The following is a 15,070-nucleotide window of genomic DNA, read 5'->3' as shown; positions in this document are numbered from 1 at the left end:
TGAGCCATGCTTTTCAGCTGAGGCTGTTGAGAGAAGGAGGCAGCAGCTTGGTAGGGAGTGATAATTTAACAAGAACAGAGCAAAATGAATAACATCTCAGAGCAACCAGGAAACTTAGTTCAGAAAAGGAGCAGAATATTTCAGTAGGCTTAATATTGGGCTGGGGCCAGGGCAAAACCAGCATATGACTGTTAGATCACTCTTTGTTTACTTCCCCACCACTGTCTCTTTCAGTTCCTGTAGTTGCATAATTAGAAATCTTAGGAAAAGTCTTTTGATGCCAAGTAATGGAGTAATTAGCTGGTGGCATAGAATTGTTTCCTGTAAGGCTTCATTGCTGCTTGACTGTGAAACACTTGAGTTCAGTTGAGCCAGAACTCCTAAAAACAGTGTTTTAAAATGAAACTTGTGATTTTTAGTTCCTAGGTACTTGGGTGCCAACTTTGACTTTTTGAAATGCAGGTGCTCCGCACTTTTTGAAAACCAGACTGCTTAAAGATGTACTAAATTTTAAAATGAGAACTTATTTTTATGGCATTTATATTATGTTAAAGCACACTTCGCAGTTAAAGACACCACGTTAGGTCAGCATGTTTTCATTACGAATTTTCCACCAAAAAAATTTGTGTGAATGAAAACAGAAGGCATGTGCTTTTTAAACTACAGAACACCCCAGTGTTGGGACCTTGAAGCACACAGAGATGTTATATGTATGCACATGAGTGAGCAGGCCCTTCCTGTCCTTTCTAAATGTTTCTGTTCGCTTCTTGCTTTGCTTCTTGAGATATATGCAGAGCGTGCTCTCAGAAGGATGTTCTTCTAAGTTATTCGCACATGACAAGTAGTCTGGCATCCTGGAGAGGTGCGCTCTCTGTTTGTTCAAAGTCGTGATCAAGAATCTAGGCACTGGCTTGTTATATTTGCACTTCTGACATACCAACAGTATGTTGTTGTTAATATGTGAGCTTTAATGTTTTCTGGCTTGTAATACAGTTACTTGGGAGCAGGAAGAGTACGAGCAGGATTAATACTGTGTGAATGCAAAGTCTTGGTGCGATAACAAAAGATGGACGTTTAATTGGAGACTGACTCATTTGTCATATGTTTGAAAGGGCATGGGAAGAAATCAGAGTTGAAGTAGCAGAGCAGACCCTTACTTATTAGCCAAAAGGAAGAGAAAAGATCTTATCTAGCAAGGGTGCAGGATTGCATTGCATTTTAGTTACTGACGGGAAGTGATTTTTCTTAAACCAAAATTTCAAGCAAAGGGTGAAGATGGGCTTGAAGGTTACTCAACTGTGACGCTTGTTCATGCAATGTGACTAATAAATATTCTGTAAATATTTACATCAGTTTAATGTTATCTTAAACTCCAGTATCCTGAAACTAATTGTTTTTAAAAAAGAATGCAAGTAGATTTTTCACTACCACCCTTGTGGGTCATAAATGTTGACCATTCCCATATATACACATACATGTGCCTATGTGCATACATATGTAACTTTTTTTATTACTTGCAGAAACCATGATGAACTTGTTATATTTTTATTTTGCAATACTTAGAAGCAGATCAATTATTCAGCAGACTGTAAATTGGTGTTAGGCTTTTGATGGCCTCCCTCCCAAACCATTTTAAATTCCCTCTTGTTCCATGGAATTTCATTTTCAGACATGGCCCCTGTCCTCCTGAAATGCTGCTTAGAAAAAATGAGAAACTGAACAGCCAAGAATCACAGAACAACAGACTCCTAAATTTTTTACTTACACCCTGATGTGTGAGAACTGGTTATAGTTTTTAGGGAAACCCATTGCTGCATTTTCCCTTTCTCTAGATGGTTTGCTTTTGGAATTACAGAGCTTGTTTCTAGGAAAAATATTTTGATAGTCTGTCTCAATGCTTAACTCTGTCAATCTCAATTTCTGCTTTCAGCTATTTCATAACTGTCTACTGCAGTAGCATTCCTATTCCATCCCCCAGTTCTCTGTTTTCAATTTCAGATATTTGTAGGCTATTATGCGCTCACAACAAGATGTTTCTCATGCTATTAATTATTGTTGTTCAGATAACTTTTTTTTTTCTTACTGGCTAAATTTTGCTTTCATCTCACTTATTACAAAAGTACTGCTAACATTTCCTTAGCTAAGAATCTCAGGAGACAGGGCTATAACACACAATTATAATAGTCCCTTTACAGAAAAAACAAAAACTATAAATGTATTACAGTCTTGAACTGAAATTCTCAACTTCTTATAAATCAAATGAGTCTTCAGAAGTGTAGAGAAAGTGTGACTGTAATGACCATGCTTCAGACTGTATTCGGAGCTCTAGGAATAATAACCAGTGAAAGACATCTGCTGTCTTTACCTGAATTTAGAAATTGTGTAAAATGTTCCAGTTGTGTGGATTTTCCTTGGGAATGATACTAAATAACAACCTTCTATTACAATATATTCAAAACGAAAAATCTAATATGTTTTCATCACAGAATGAAAAATTGTTAGTTACTGTTGAGACACCGTGTTGTCCGTTTATATCTCTGGCAAGTATTATCCCAAGTACCTAGAGAACCTGATATGGTTAAGGAAAATTGTGATTTACTTTCACATCCACAAAAAGGTTTTAGAGCTACCATTAAAATTAGGTAAACCACAGCTTTAGTCCCAGATTTTTCAGAATTTCAGAAGCAAGATAGCACATAAACATGTTGTCTTCAGTGGAATTAAAGCCTATGCTCCAGGTTGTATCCTACCTGAATCCTACAGCGTTTTGAATGGGAGATTAATAGATCACATCATTAATTCAGATTTTAAACAAAGCGAATAATCTTATCCAACTGGAATGGATGATTCCAATCTTCTAATTTCGTCGTCTTGTGCTCACCACCCTGCTAAATGACTGAGGTTTCTGGTGTAACTCCCTGATTGATGGCAATGCATGAAATCTGTTTGAGATATACAGATAAAGCTTGGCTACAGTGCCTCTATTTTCTTCGTAGAAGCTGATGCTTCGGTCTTCTAAATTGTGAGTGCTGTAATGAATCATCCAAGATGCTTGGGACAGACACAAGAAAGAAGGGCTAATAAACCTGTTACTTGCATGATGCAATACACTAGGTTTGTCATAAAAGGCAAGCTAGAATAATTTTTCCTTTCATGAGACCGCAGACAAGAGATGCAAAATTAACTAGTCTTTTTACAGTGACAGAAAATTAAATTGTTTTTATGTTACATCTTGTTTGAAGACAGATACATGCAGATGCTCAGCGTGGCAAAAAATGATGTTTGTAATAGGTTTACTTTTTTGTTTTCCTTTTGCAAGTGTTTTACATTATGCTTTGTTAATTTTTTATTTGACCACAGCTTATTTTAGGATGCTTCCCATTTGATGGGTGTCTGCTCTCCTCCCAAGCTGAGCTGTAGTTTGTCACACACGGCACTTCATTCCTTCAGTCAGAATGTTTCACTGTGAATGTCTGACTAGGTTTTGGACTTTTTTTTTTTTTTAAGTTCTAAAAAAAAATCCATTGTGTTAGCCATCAAGCACAAATTAGTGTTGAGAACTCTTGTTCTTCCACCAAACAGATAACATTAGCTTTGTCAAAATGGCAGGCTGCACAAAGCTCAACAACGGAAAGCTTTCAGTTTGGCTCGTAGCAGTATTGAACTGATAAATAAGACACTCAGCTGATCCAAAAGTCCCGATGTCCATACACTGCACGAAATGTACTTTTGATGTACTGCAAGTACTCACATTTAAAAATCAGTAGTCCAACGTGCAAAGACATTTAATGAAGATGCCTTACAATGCCTAGGCTTCAGTTATATTGCTGGCTTTGCACTGGTTAAAGTTCTGTTACGCTTCTGTTAAACAGCTTGCTATATTTCCATACATAACTAGGGATAAAATTAATGCTTAAACTGTCTTTGCTAGTTTTTCATAATAAATTTCTAAGTGTTTTTTTTTTTATGGGAAAATTTTTTTGAAAACTATGTGCCTTTTATGTGGGGGAGAAAGAGACAGAGATAGAGGTGTATAAATGGGTATATGTTTATTTAGCAATGTCATAGCTAGGTTAATTGGCTTTACTGATTTTTCATGATTACATTTCTTGTTTTTTCTTTAAATCCCTGATCAGAGATTGACATTGAGCGTTGTGTTCGTGAGTCAATCAACCTGTTTCGCTGGACCCCGAAGAGTGCTACATACAGGCAATATGCACAGCCTCCACGGCAAGCCAGTGAGAGCAACGGCACAAGAAGTTCAATGTCCTGCTTTTCAGCAGACTATCAGGAAGCACCTCGAAGTGACCTAGTAAGTGATTTGGGAAGTGGAGGGGGGAGAGTTGTTCAGAATGCATATTTCTCCGGCCCCAGATGTTTTTTTTCTCTTTTAAATTTAGACAGGAAGAAAATACCAACCAAACACCAGTTTGGTTGGTACAAACCAAACTGGCATTTATGTTGTCACTTCCAAGCACAGGGGTTTAACACATTCATGAGATGTTCTGATTTGCTTGTAAGCCAGTGCACAGTGTTAGAGCCTATGCCATATTATTAATTTTGATGAACAATCCAATGTAGTGAATGAGAGTTAACTGAAAGGTTGTTGGGTTTTGGGTTTTTTTTAAACTTTACTGCTTTGAACTCCAGCTTCTTTGATGTACATGCCAATAAAATTATTTCTTGTTGTGCCGGATTTCTGCCTCTCCCAACTCCTGCTCCTTCGGTTCTGTGGTGTTTGTTACCACAACAGACCAATGTCCATGACTCACCAGCAGAACTACAAAGAGTCTTTATCTTAGGAGAAAAATAGTAAAAAGAACAGTTTGCCAGAGAGAAATAGGTAACTGGAAAGTGATGCAGGAAGCTCTGACTGTTTTTTCTATCTTGGCATGTCAGGTTAAAGGTATGGCTCAAGTTATTTTGAGAGGTAGTATGAGAGTTATGCCTGTGTTCATCTTGGCAAAGAATAACTAGTGTCTAAGAGTATATCTGCATTAAATAGATACTCAGCTTAGTACAAATATTTTTTCCCGTCTCTCTCCAGTAATATCTGATGGTTGTTTCTCTTGCCAAATACATCATCTGAAGAATGGCCATTTGAAATTATTCCTTTCCTTCCTCTCAACAGTACAAATCTTCAGTCTCTTAAAAATGAAACACTTTTGTTTTGGTTTTTTTTTCCTTCCACATTCTCCTACAATCAGAATTCATTCACAAGTACATTATAATAATAGGGGAAGGATATATAGACCTGCCATATCTATTTAGTCAATTGCATTAAGTTGTTTTTTTGCTTTTATTTTTTCATCTGTTTTTTCCTAACTACTAAGAAACTAAGAAGTGCACTGTCACTCAAGTATATCTTACTTTTGAAGTAGTCCTTAAACCTGAGTTTGATATTCAGTCATTTTCTTGTTTTTTAATTTAGTTTTGATTTTATTTCTATTGCTGTATTTTCTGGAAACCTTAGCCACAAGTCCAGGAGTCCAAGTGCTAGACATGCAAATGCAGAACAGAAGGAAACTCTGAAGAGCTTGCAGGATTTAAGAAATAATAAGTGGATGTAGAAATGCAATTGGGAAGAAAAATGAAATTACAGGAGAATACTGGCTGTTGTCATACAGGAATTGTAGCCAACACAACTGCTGCTGTGCTGTTCTAGAGATATGTAGAGGGACTTTCTGAAGCAGCTAAGGGCTGCACATTCATAAAATAATTCAGATAGGACCTTAGGAAGTCATCTGGTGCAAATTCCTGCAAAAACCAGGCCCAACACTGAATTCAGTTGGGGTTGCCCAGGGCTTTGTTCCATCAAGTCATGAAAACTTCCAAGGAAAGAGATTATGCAGCCTCTCTTGGCAGACTGACAGTGCTAACAGTGAAAATGTTTTTGTGTATGTGCTAGCTTTTCTTAACATTATGATGACAAAGAGTAAAAAGACAAGCCTTCTCAGTCCTAAGAATGTGCTTGTGCCTTTCTGTGTCCAAGAAAGAGTGAAGGGACTTGGGAATAGCAAGGGGGCAGATGGGAGAAAGCAGCAACGGTCTACTGAACTGGTAAACAGAACAAAGATTTATATTTGTAGCAGAGATAAAAATCCATTATTTTGGGTCAAGCAAAGTTTCTTTCAGTGTCCTTCCATTTCCTGAGAAGTTTTTTGGGTGGGTTTTTTTTTATTTTTTTACTGGTAGTAATTTTATTTTCATACCAGAAGTTTTGTTTCTTTATAATGCTAGTAACTAGGCTCATCCATTCCAAAATTTCCAAGAAATTAAGCTAATGGTTTTGGTATGTTACATAGAAGAAAAATAAATACCATAACTTTTATTGCCTTCTCTTTCATTTCTACTTCTTTCTACTTAGCAGCAAAGCACTTTTCATTTACTGCAGCGTAACTGATAGTTTCACTTCTTTTGAAGCTCTAGTGTATTGGATCTTTTGAGTACTGCTGTAGGGTGTTGGGTTTTTTAAGCTCCTCATATGGAGCAGCACTATGATTTATACAGAAACACGTGAACATATTCAGGCTTTATCTCATGGACACCTGAATGACAAGGAAGCTGATTCATATGTTAAGTTACAGTCTACAAATGTGTTTGCTCTCATATGCTGTATCTTTTTTTGTGTCAGGTTTTGAGGCAGATATACACAAGCCAAATATGTTTTGGGCCCTTCACTACAGGAAAGAAATTGAGATTCTTGAGCAAGTCCAGAGAAGGGCAACAAAGCTGGTGATGGGTCTGGAGAACAAGTCTTATGAGGAGCGGCTGAGGGAGCTGGGGTTGTTCAGCCTGGAGAAAAGGGGGCTGGGGGGAGACCTTATTGCTTTTTACAACTACCTGAAAGGAGGCTGTGGAGTTGGTAGTTGGTCTCTTCTCCCAAGTAACACGTGATAGGACAAGAGGAAACAGCCTCCAGTTGCGCCAGGGGAGGTTTAGACTTGATATTAGGAAAAATTTTTACACCAAAAGGGTTACTAAACATTGGAACAGGCTGCCCAGGGAAGTGGTCGAGGCACCATCCCTGGAGGGATTTAAAAGACAGGTAGACATAGTGCTTAGAGATATAGTTTAGTGATGGTTTTTGTCAGTGTTAGGTTGCTGGCTGGAGTCAGTGATCTGAAAGATCCCTTCCAACCTAGACAATTCTATGATTCTATGTTATAGTTCTGTCAGCAGCCATAGTTCAGACTTTGAAAATCTGGTGTAACATGAGCCACTAATCAGCTGACTCCCACTTGTGACCAGTTCTGCACTTCTGGATTTGTCTTTATAAGACGACGCTTCTCAGAGGTTTGAGCAACATTGCTAAAAAAAAATCGAAATTATTAATGAAATACACTCTTTACACCCAAAGGTGGTGTGGGCGTTTTTTGTGAGGTGTTTTGCGTTGTTTTGGGTTTTTTTTAACCTTAATCCTGGAGCTATCTGTCTCTTTCTTCAGATGTGTACTCTACTGGTGTTTACTGCTATGGGGAAACTTTTTTTTCTACTTAAAAGCAATGGAATCTTGAGTTCAATCTTTAGTACACACAGTGGCCACTAATGGATTTTCTAAAACACCATTGTCTCCTTGGTGGTCAGTCTAACTCTTAAAAAATTACTTTGCTGTTTCCCCCCTATTTAGTTGCTCATTATTTGGACAAGCAGTTTGTACTACATTTGTATCTCCAGTTTTATATTTGTGGATCACCTCTGTATTTAAGGGTGGGGAGGGTAGAAAACAATTCTTCTGTAAACAAAGCTGTGGGCTTGCTTCTGAAGGTTATTTATGACTTCATGAAACATTAAGTGTTTAGTGTATTTAATTCTAAACACCATCTGTCTCCTACTCCTATATTTTGTATTTTCCTTCTAAGCTGCTTCAGTTTGTTTCTTAAGTGTTTTTTATTGGCTACTCAAATATTTGTGTGTATCTGCATGTTATGGTGCTTTGGTTAATGATAACATGAGAAGTATTTGCCTCTGGGTGAGCATTTTTCTCCCTAAATCCTCAGCCAGTAAAACAAAACTTTTGACTTTTTTATCACTAGCATTGCTTAGTTTTCATTTTAGTGGCATCTATTTGCAACTTCATAAATAGGCTTGGGTGCTCTCTTCCCTCCTGGACTTTTGTGTTGCTTAATCTTTTACTCTTTCAGCCGGTAAGCATATTTCTACTGAGATAAAATCTCAAGGAGGGAGGAAATAGTTTTGGAGAGAATGAATGTACAGTTTAAGTGATTTTGCATGTTTATTTTGAGAAAGATAAAATGTCAAAAATAAGAATGGAAGAAAACCTTTAAATTCACTACCGAATTTTAGTAGCAGTCTACTCAAATTTGTGTCTGTAATCTTTTCCTGAACAGTACACTGATTTTTTTTTTTTCTTTTTTTTCTTACTCTTCCTGACACTTACCTTCATCCCTTGGAAACTCCCAAAGTGTTTTTCTTGAATGTCCAGGGGTCATATTTGTTGCATAACAATTTTCTGCATTGCTTGTACCTCTTTTATTAGAGGCATGGTAGCTTGCAAACTGCCTGTACACTTCTAAATGATGCAGTTTCTTTATCTTTATGAATGTCTGCTCAGATGTGGCAGGTAGACTTACAGAAATCCCAAGGCTGATAAAATCGTGCCTTCATCTTGGTCTTCTACTACCCATCCTCTTCTCAAGGGTGGGAGTTCTTGATGAATTTTGGGGACTGAAAGCTTTCAACTGGAGAAAAGTATGCCAGATGATTTTTGATCCTTGCATTGATTTAAATGCCACTGGTCCAGTTCAGTTTTTCATTTTTGAAGTAGGAAAAATGCTTAAGTAGGAAGGTGACTTAATGGCTTGATGAAACAGTACAAACATGAAAAACATATTTATTTTTATCAAAAATATTATGAGCAAAGTTTTCTCATGGCAACTTTTCTTTGCAGATAACCGAGGATACCTAGTGTGATAGACTTCTTTCAGATGGAAATTCAGGCCTATTTGCAATAAATACACCAGCACTCAGGTGCTTCTAATTTCCTGTGTGCACCTAGGATATATTTGTCCATATAAAATGATAGACTCATAAACTTGCCTAGGTTGGAAGCAATCTTTCAGATCACTGAGTCCAAACTCTGACAAAAACCATCACTAAACCATATCTCTAAGCGCTATGTCTACCTGTCTTTTAAATCCCTCCAGGGATGGTGCCTCGACCACTTCCCTGGGCAGCCTGTTCCAATGCTTAGTAACCCTTTTGGTGTAAAAATTTTTCCTAATATCAAGTCTAAACCTCCCCTGGTGCAACTGGAGGCTGTTTCCTCTTGTCCTATCACTTGTTACTTGGGAGAAGAGACCGACCCCCACCTCTCTACAGCCTCCTTTCAGGTAGTTGTAAAGAGCGATAAGGTCTCCCCCCAGCCCCCTTTTCTCCAGGCTGAACAACCCCAGCTCCCTCAGCCGCTCCTCATAAGACTTGTTCTCCAGACCCATCACCAGCTTTGTTGCCCTTCTCTGGAGCCACTCCAGCACCTCAGTGCCTTTTTTGTGGTGACGGGCCCAAAACTGGACACAGTACTCGAGGTGGGGCCTCACCAGTGCCGAGTACAGGGGGACGATCACTTCCCTAGTCCTACTCACCACACTGTTCCTGATACAGGCCTGGATGCTGTTGGCCTTCTTGGCCACCTAGGCACACTGCTGGCTCATATTCAGCTGGCAGTTGACCAACAACCCCAGGTCCTTTTCTGCCAGGCAGCTCTCCAGCCACAAAATGTATTGGCTAGGTTTATATTAAGTCCTTGAATAACTGTCGTGTGAAGTTCATCTATTCTTCTAAAAAAAGCATGATGAGTCGTGTATACCAACACTTCTGTTTCAGTGTACAAGCTAGGAAATGTCCAAGTGCAATGGTGCAACGTCCATGCTGTTCATAACAGCTGTTATATATATTCTGCCTCAAGGGTCTTCTGACTATCCTGACCCATTTCAGGTTTCTTTTGTGTTCTGTTTTTGTAGGGAACTTGGTTTTGTTTTCTTCTTTCATTGTTCTGCTACTGAACAGAAAGCTGTTCCTCAAATTTGTCTTTAGTTCATGTTCTGCAAAGCATTAACTGATCAAGATCTGAGTTAATGTTTCTAATTTATTTTGCGTGTGCCTTTGATGCTTCTGTTTTTCTGACTGTAGCTGCCAACAGTTTGAGTGAGAAGTTGAGTTTATTTGTAATTTTTGAGATGAGTTGGTTGAAATACACATTTTATGTCGCTCTCCTGTGAGTGAATAAACAATTCTCTGTTTAATTTGATGTCATAAGTTCATCGTGTTCTGGCAAATATTTTTAGGAATTGTTGAAAGCTTCAAAACTTTGTGTATTTGTTAGCTTTTCAAAATTGTTTTTGATAACTTATAAACCAGGCAGCTAGTAACCAAAAAGGGGAGCGTAAGGAAAACTCTGCTTCCAGTGCTTTGGTTCTGCAGATTAAATAACCTGAAGGAAGCCTTTTATAGCACTTGCTGTTACTCTGCTTGGTTTTAAAAATATGAATGTATTTTAATATGTTTTAGGACTTTTTCTGTTAGAAGATAAGGCATTAAATCAATTGCCAGAGTAGATAAAACAAGGAATATATTGGCTTAGGAAATAACTGATGTTAGATGTTAATATAAGAGTCTCTAATGAATGTTGTGGTTGTTTTTTAAATTGTAATATAAATAGCAATTACTTTAATTGAATGTAAACTCATTGGAACAAATGTGCTGTGTTTTTTCTTAGTCGAGGCAGAATTAAAGGAATATGTTTATAATAATATAAATATTATTTAGATGAGACTCTTAATAGTTTATTAGACACTCACTTAGATCATATTTAAGGATTGTAAACATATTTTGTACAGACTTGGTTTCCGAGTCTCCCTGGGACGTGTTTGTCTGCTGTGAATGTAAATGGGGCAGCTGGAGCAGCCAGAGCACTCTCTGCTGCAGCCTTAGGCTCACGTTCTGGATTCACTGATTGTCCATCTAGTCCTTCCTCACAAGCCTTTGCAATTATGCCCACTTTGAAGTTGAAAGCTGGGTGTTTTTGACCTTTTTGACCTCCCACAATTGGGATTCCATGACTGATTAACAAATGTGCTGAAGGGGAGGGAATAATTATACCTGTAAAATTAATTAAAAAAAAAAAAATCTAGCTGGTTCTCTCTCTGCATCTTATGACACTGTGGGGGTTTGGGGAATTTTTTGGTGGTTTTTTTTTTGTTTGTTTGTGTTTTTTTAATTGTTTTAAAATCAGGTTCTGGATTTGATAGCCTCTGATCAATTAAATATTAGGAGTTTCCTTTTCCTCTTTTTTTCAGTTTTGCCATATTACTGGGGAAAAGAAATTTACTTTAAAAAATCGTAAGCAGTAGCCACTGTATGACAGAATAAGGGATATGACAGCTATCATCACCACCCTTTAAGGTGTTGAAATTATTGAAAATGAGCTGTTTAACTAGATAAAGAAAGGAATCGGGCCCATAATAAAGTAGTAAATAGAACAGAACAGTACAATCAAGTTTGCTGCAGCTGTTAAATAGCTCTGATTTGAGCCAACTCTGGTTTTCCCTTTTATTCCCAATCGTAGCCCCTGTGGAGTGTATCCTGTGAGAAGACACTGTCTGAAATGCATATGGTAGCACTGGTAACGTAGCCTGAGGTCAGTCCTTGCCAAAGTAAATTATTGTATTATTGAAATGAAAAATGGAAGAAAACCAGAATTTCCTAAGTCTCTCTGGCCAGTGTTACATCTGCCCAGCCATACTCGATACTCAGCTGCAGCTGGCAGTCCGAATCTGAGCTTGGCCAAGTGGCACTGTGTGTTTTACCTATGCTTTTTCCATCTGCAGATTGATGCCACTTTTCCTCACTGATTATTGGTGGATGATCTCTGTGATACTGGTGAGCTGGTGTGGTTCTATTCTTGAAAATTTGGTGTTGTGAAAATGTTTCTTTCCACAAGTACGGCTGCAGCAAAGCCTTGCATTATAACTAAGTTTTAGCAAGGAGGAATTTGCTTGGTGTCACTGAAGAGTAGTAGCAGTAATCTATTTTTGGAACACCTCTTTTTTTTTTTTTTCTTTTTTTCCCTTTTTTTTTATGCACATCCAATGCACGGAGAATGTTAGGAAACAGTTACACACCTCAGTGTTTTAATAATTTCACTGGTAATTATTTAGTGGGTTGCTGACGATGTGATGTAAAGTTAACATTTTGTGAGGGATGCTTTAAAATCTTCCCCTGAGACATGCAAAAGATGATCAGCTCGCAAGCTCCTAAGGAGGGCAAAAGTTCAGGCTGTAGTGGTCCTGAATTGCAAGGTGGCTGGCTGGTGGTATAGTTGGTACTTTGTTTTCATGTGGTTTAGCACTGACTCCGGCCCTCTTTGAGACGGAGGACTGTAGCGGAAATAAGTCTTTTTGGTAACTAATATAAATACTTGGTGTGGTTTCTTGGGTGTCAGTTTTATTTCATACTTTGTTAAATAATCCATATTTTATCAAAAAAAAGAAAGTGGCCTGTGTCTAAAAAAGGAAAATGGAAAAAGCCGTCTGGTGTGTATGTGAATTTACTTTAGGAGAGAAGTAACACTCAGAATAACCCACTGAGTGCTAAAAATATGCTTTAGAACCAGCACAAATCTGAAAAGCTTGATGCTTTTCTCAGCTTCTGTTAAGCACAATTAGAGACAGCAAAGAGAAATGGTCCACTTGGTATTGCATTTTTTGTATGTGTGTGCTTGTAGGATTAGAAGGCAATGGGGTTTGGCAGAAGTTTTTGAAGTCGGGTTTTGGAGGAGCAGTAAACTCAAGGATCTTAGTAGTTTATCTCACGCACAGATATGCTCATGTGCACAGACATAGCTGCCTCCTGCCTCTCACAGCAGCTCTAATTCCAGCATGCACTAACTCCTCTGTATGCCATATATTGCTGCTGTGAAAGTTATGTCTAGAGCACAGTGCTGTGTAACAGTGCTCTTGAGAAAAGGTAATAAAAATGAATTTTCATGATATGGGTAAGGGATGTATTATGTTGGAGATAATTATTTCTGTCAAAGGCCAAAGGTGTTCTTTTCCCTCTACTCCCCAGTCTTCTGTCCTACCCTATTCTCTTTCTCTATATAGGTCTCTGTAGGAGCCTGCCTTAGCCTAACCTTGAATCCAGGATTTCATCGCATCCCTTTCTTAATGCCTCAGGCCAGGCTAAGTGCTGTGCATTTTGTCAGTTGAGTCAGGATGCGGTGTCATGATAATCTAACTTTATTATGAAGTGCAGTGAGAGGATGAAAAAGACTTTACTGAATGCAGCTCTCTTGCCTGGTGCTGTTGCTGCACTCTTGCAGTTGATAGCCTAGGACAAATTGGCTGGTGGCCTATGTGACTGTGTCAACATCATCTTAATCTACTAGTAAAATTGCTACAGCTATGTGTATATGTTTTCTTATCTGCCGTTGTTACCAGTGGAAAATGTTATTTTCAAATATGTGCAACAGCATAACTAGAAGAAAGAGTGCATACTGATTGCAAAGTTGAACCTGCAGCAAAAGTTAGTCACAGAGCCCATCCTGCAAACATGAATGAACGCATTTTCGGTTGATGGGCAGAAATGTTTCTGTTGATGCTAAAATGGTGATTTAGGTATATCTCACCAAAGCTTCGGGACAGGTTTCTAAAATGAGTGGAGTGGTATAGAAATCCAAGGAGATTGATGTGAAAAGCACGTACAGCTTACAGCGTAACTGTTTGGCTAACCATATTTTCACACTTTTTGACAATTACTCAAATTCAGCACTCCTCTTGATAGTCACCAGTTAAGGTAGAGCCTTAACAGTATGTTTTACACTTTGGCAGGCTTCACAGTGGTGAATAACTGAAAATGTCCCAGAGCTGTGCTGCCATTGTTAATGTCAGTTGAGAAAACAGGAATAATAGATAAATAGCAACTCCAGTTGAATCCTGAAAAAAGATGGATCGTCTAAATCCAAGGTCTCTGACATTGAGTGACATTGTGACACATAATCACATTGTGAGGGAAAGGAAATTCCTCTTTCGGTTGCAGTTTGCATTGAGATGTGATATTAAATTCCTGTTGGTTTTGTTTTTAAAGAGGGCAAGGGAATCTCTGAGAGTTTGTACTCTTAAGATTCTGCAATATTTTTTTCTTAAAGTAATACTATTCTCAAAGAGAGAGCATCTATCAAGAGGAAAATAGAGGCACCAATAGAAAGCAGGGAAGGCTTGCTAGACCTTCTTGCTCCTGCTTTTACTTCAAGTGTTATTTCATGTTAAAGCATTTTGTGGGTATTTTCAGGCACAACTGGATTATGGCTCAGCTTTGTGTTTTAAAATGGTTCCCTGCAGTGGTGAGAAATGTTTACCTATTTTATTGCGTCAGAGGCAATAACTACTGAGACTTTGCAGCATGTCTGCCTAGCTGCACACAGGGAATAACTTGTCTTTCTGCTCTGCTGACTCAGCTTATTCAATTAGGTTATCCAGGGATGACATATGTTACTCAATTATGTTATTCCAGGGAGAAAGAGGTTTCCTTAATAATGAGCTACTTCGGCAAGCTGAGCTCACTCATATTTTTGTAGACTGCCTACAATGGCGTATGAAGATATTTGGAGGATGTTTATGAATGGCAATTGGCTAGAAGTTGCTGTTTGCTCACTCCTTAAGGTATGAATCCTGGCGAGGGGAGCTTTGTGGGGGAGTCAGGGTGATAGAGGAGGTGGGAGAGTATAGCTTGCAAAATGAAATGGAGCAAACTAAAGACATAGCAAGTAGAGGAGATAGGGAGCATAGAGAAGGCAGGCACCAATGTCTTGACTTGGAAATAGCAGAAGCAGAGCATGATGACAAGGGAACGCTGAATCTGAAGTGTAAGAATCAGTTTGCTAGAGAGGTTGTGTAGAGAATAGTCGCTCTCAAGTGTTTGAAAAATTTTAGAAAACAGTTCCTAAAACCTGGAGGTTTTGACTGCTCCTCCTTTATAAGCGGTATTGATTTAACATCTAAAAACATTGAAGCCTTTTTGTGTGACCCTTTTCGAATAAAGGTCATAAAAA

General features: G+C 38.3%; 1 protein-coding gene across 12 annotated transcripts in view; it reads left to right on the top strand.

Moving 5' to 3' along the window:
• Positions 1-15,070, top strand: part of TBCK (TBC1 domain containing kinase) — a 108,456-nt gene that overhangs the window by 70,729 nt on the left and 22,657 nt on the right. For 9 of the 12 annotated variants that reach the window (XR_008466690.1, XM_054203434.1, XM_054203431.1 and 6 more), the window contains one exon: positions 4,137-4,312. Coding sequence is in view for 11 of the 12 variants with exons in the window: in XM_054203434.1 (XP_054059409.1) it covers positions 4,137-4,312 (176 nt within the window). In the remaining variant the exon portion in view is untranslated. Of the gene's footprint in view, positions 1-4,136; positions 4,313-11,587; positions 11,660-11,849; positions 11,877-14,532; positions 14,686-15,070 lie in introns of those variants that run through there. The other 3 variants (XM_054203441.1, XM_054203438.1, XM_054203439.1) reach the window with 3 other exon arrangements.

Source organism: Rissa tridactyla, chromosome 5 (assembly GCF_028500815.1).
Source record: "Rissa tridactyla isolate bRisTri1 chromosome 5, bRisTri1.patW.cur.20221130, whole genome shotgun sequence".
NCBI lineage: Eukaryota > Metazoa > Chordata > Aves > Charadriiformes > Laridae > Rissa > Rissa tridactyla.
Note: the sequence above shows the minus strand (reverse complement) of the source record. Positions and strands in the feature narration are given on the sequence as shown.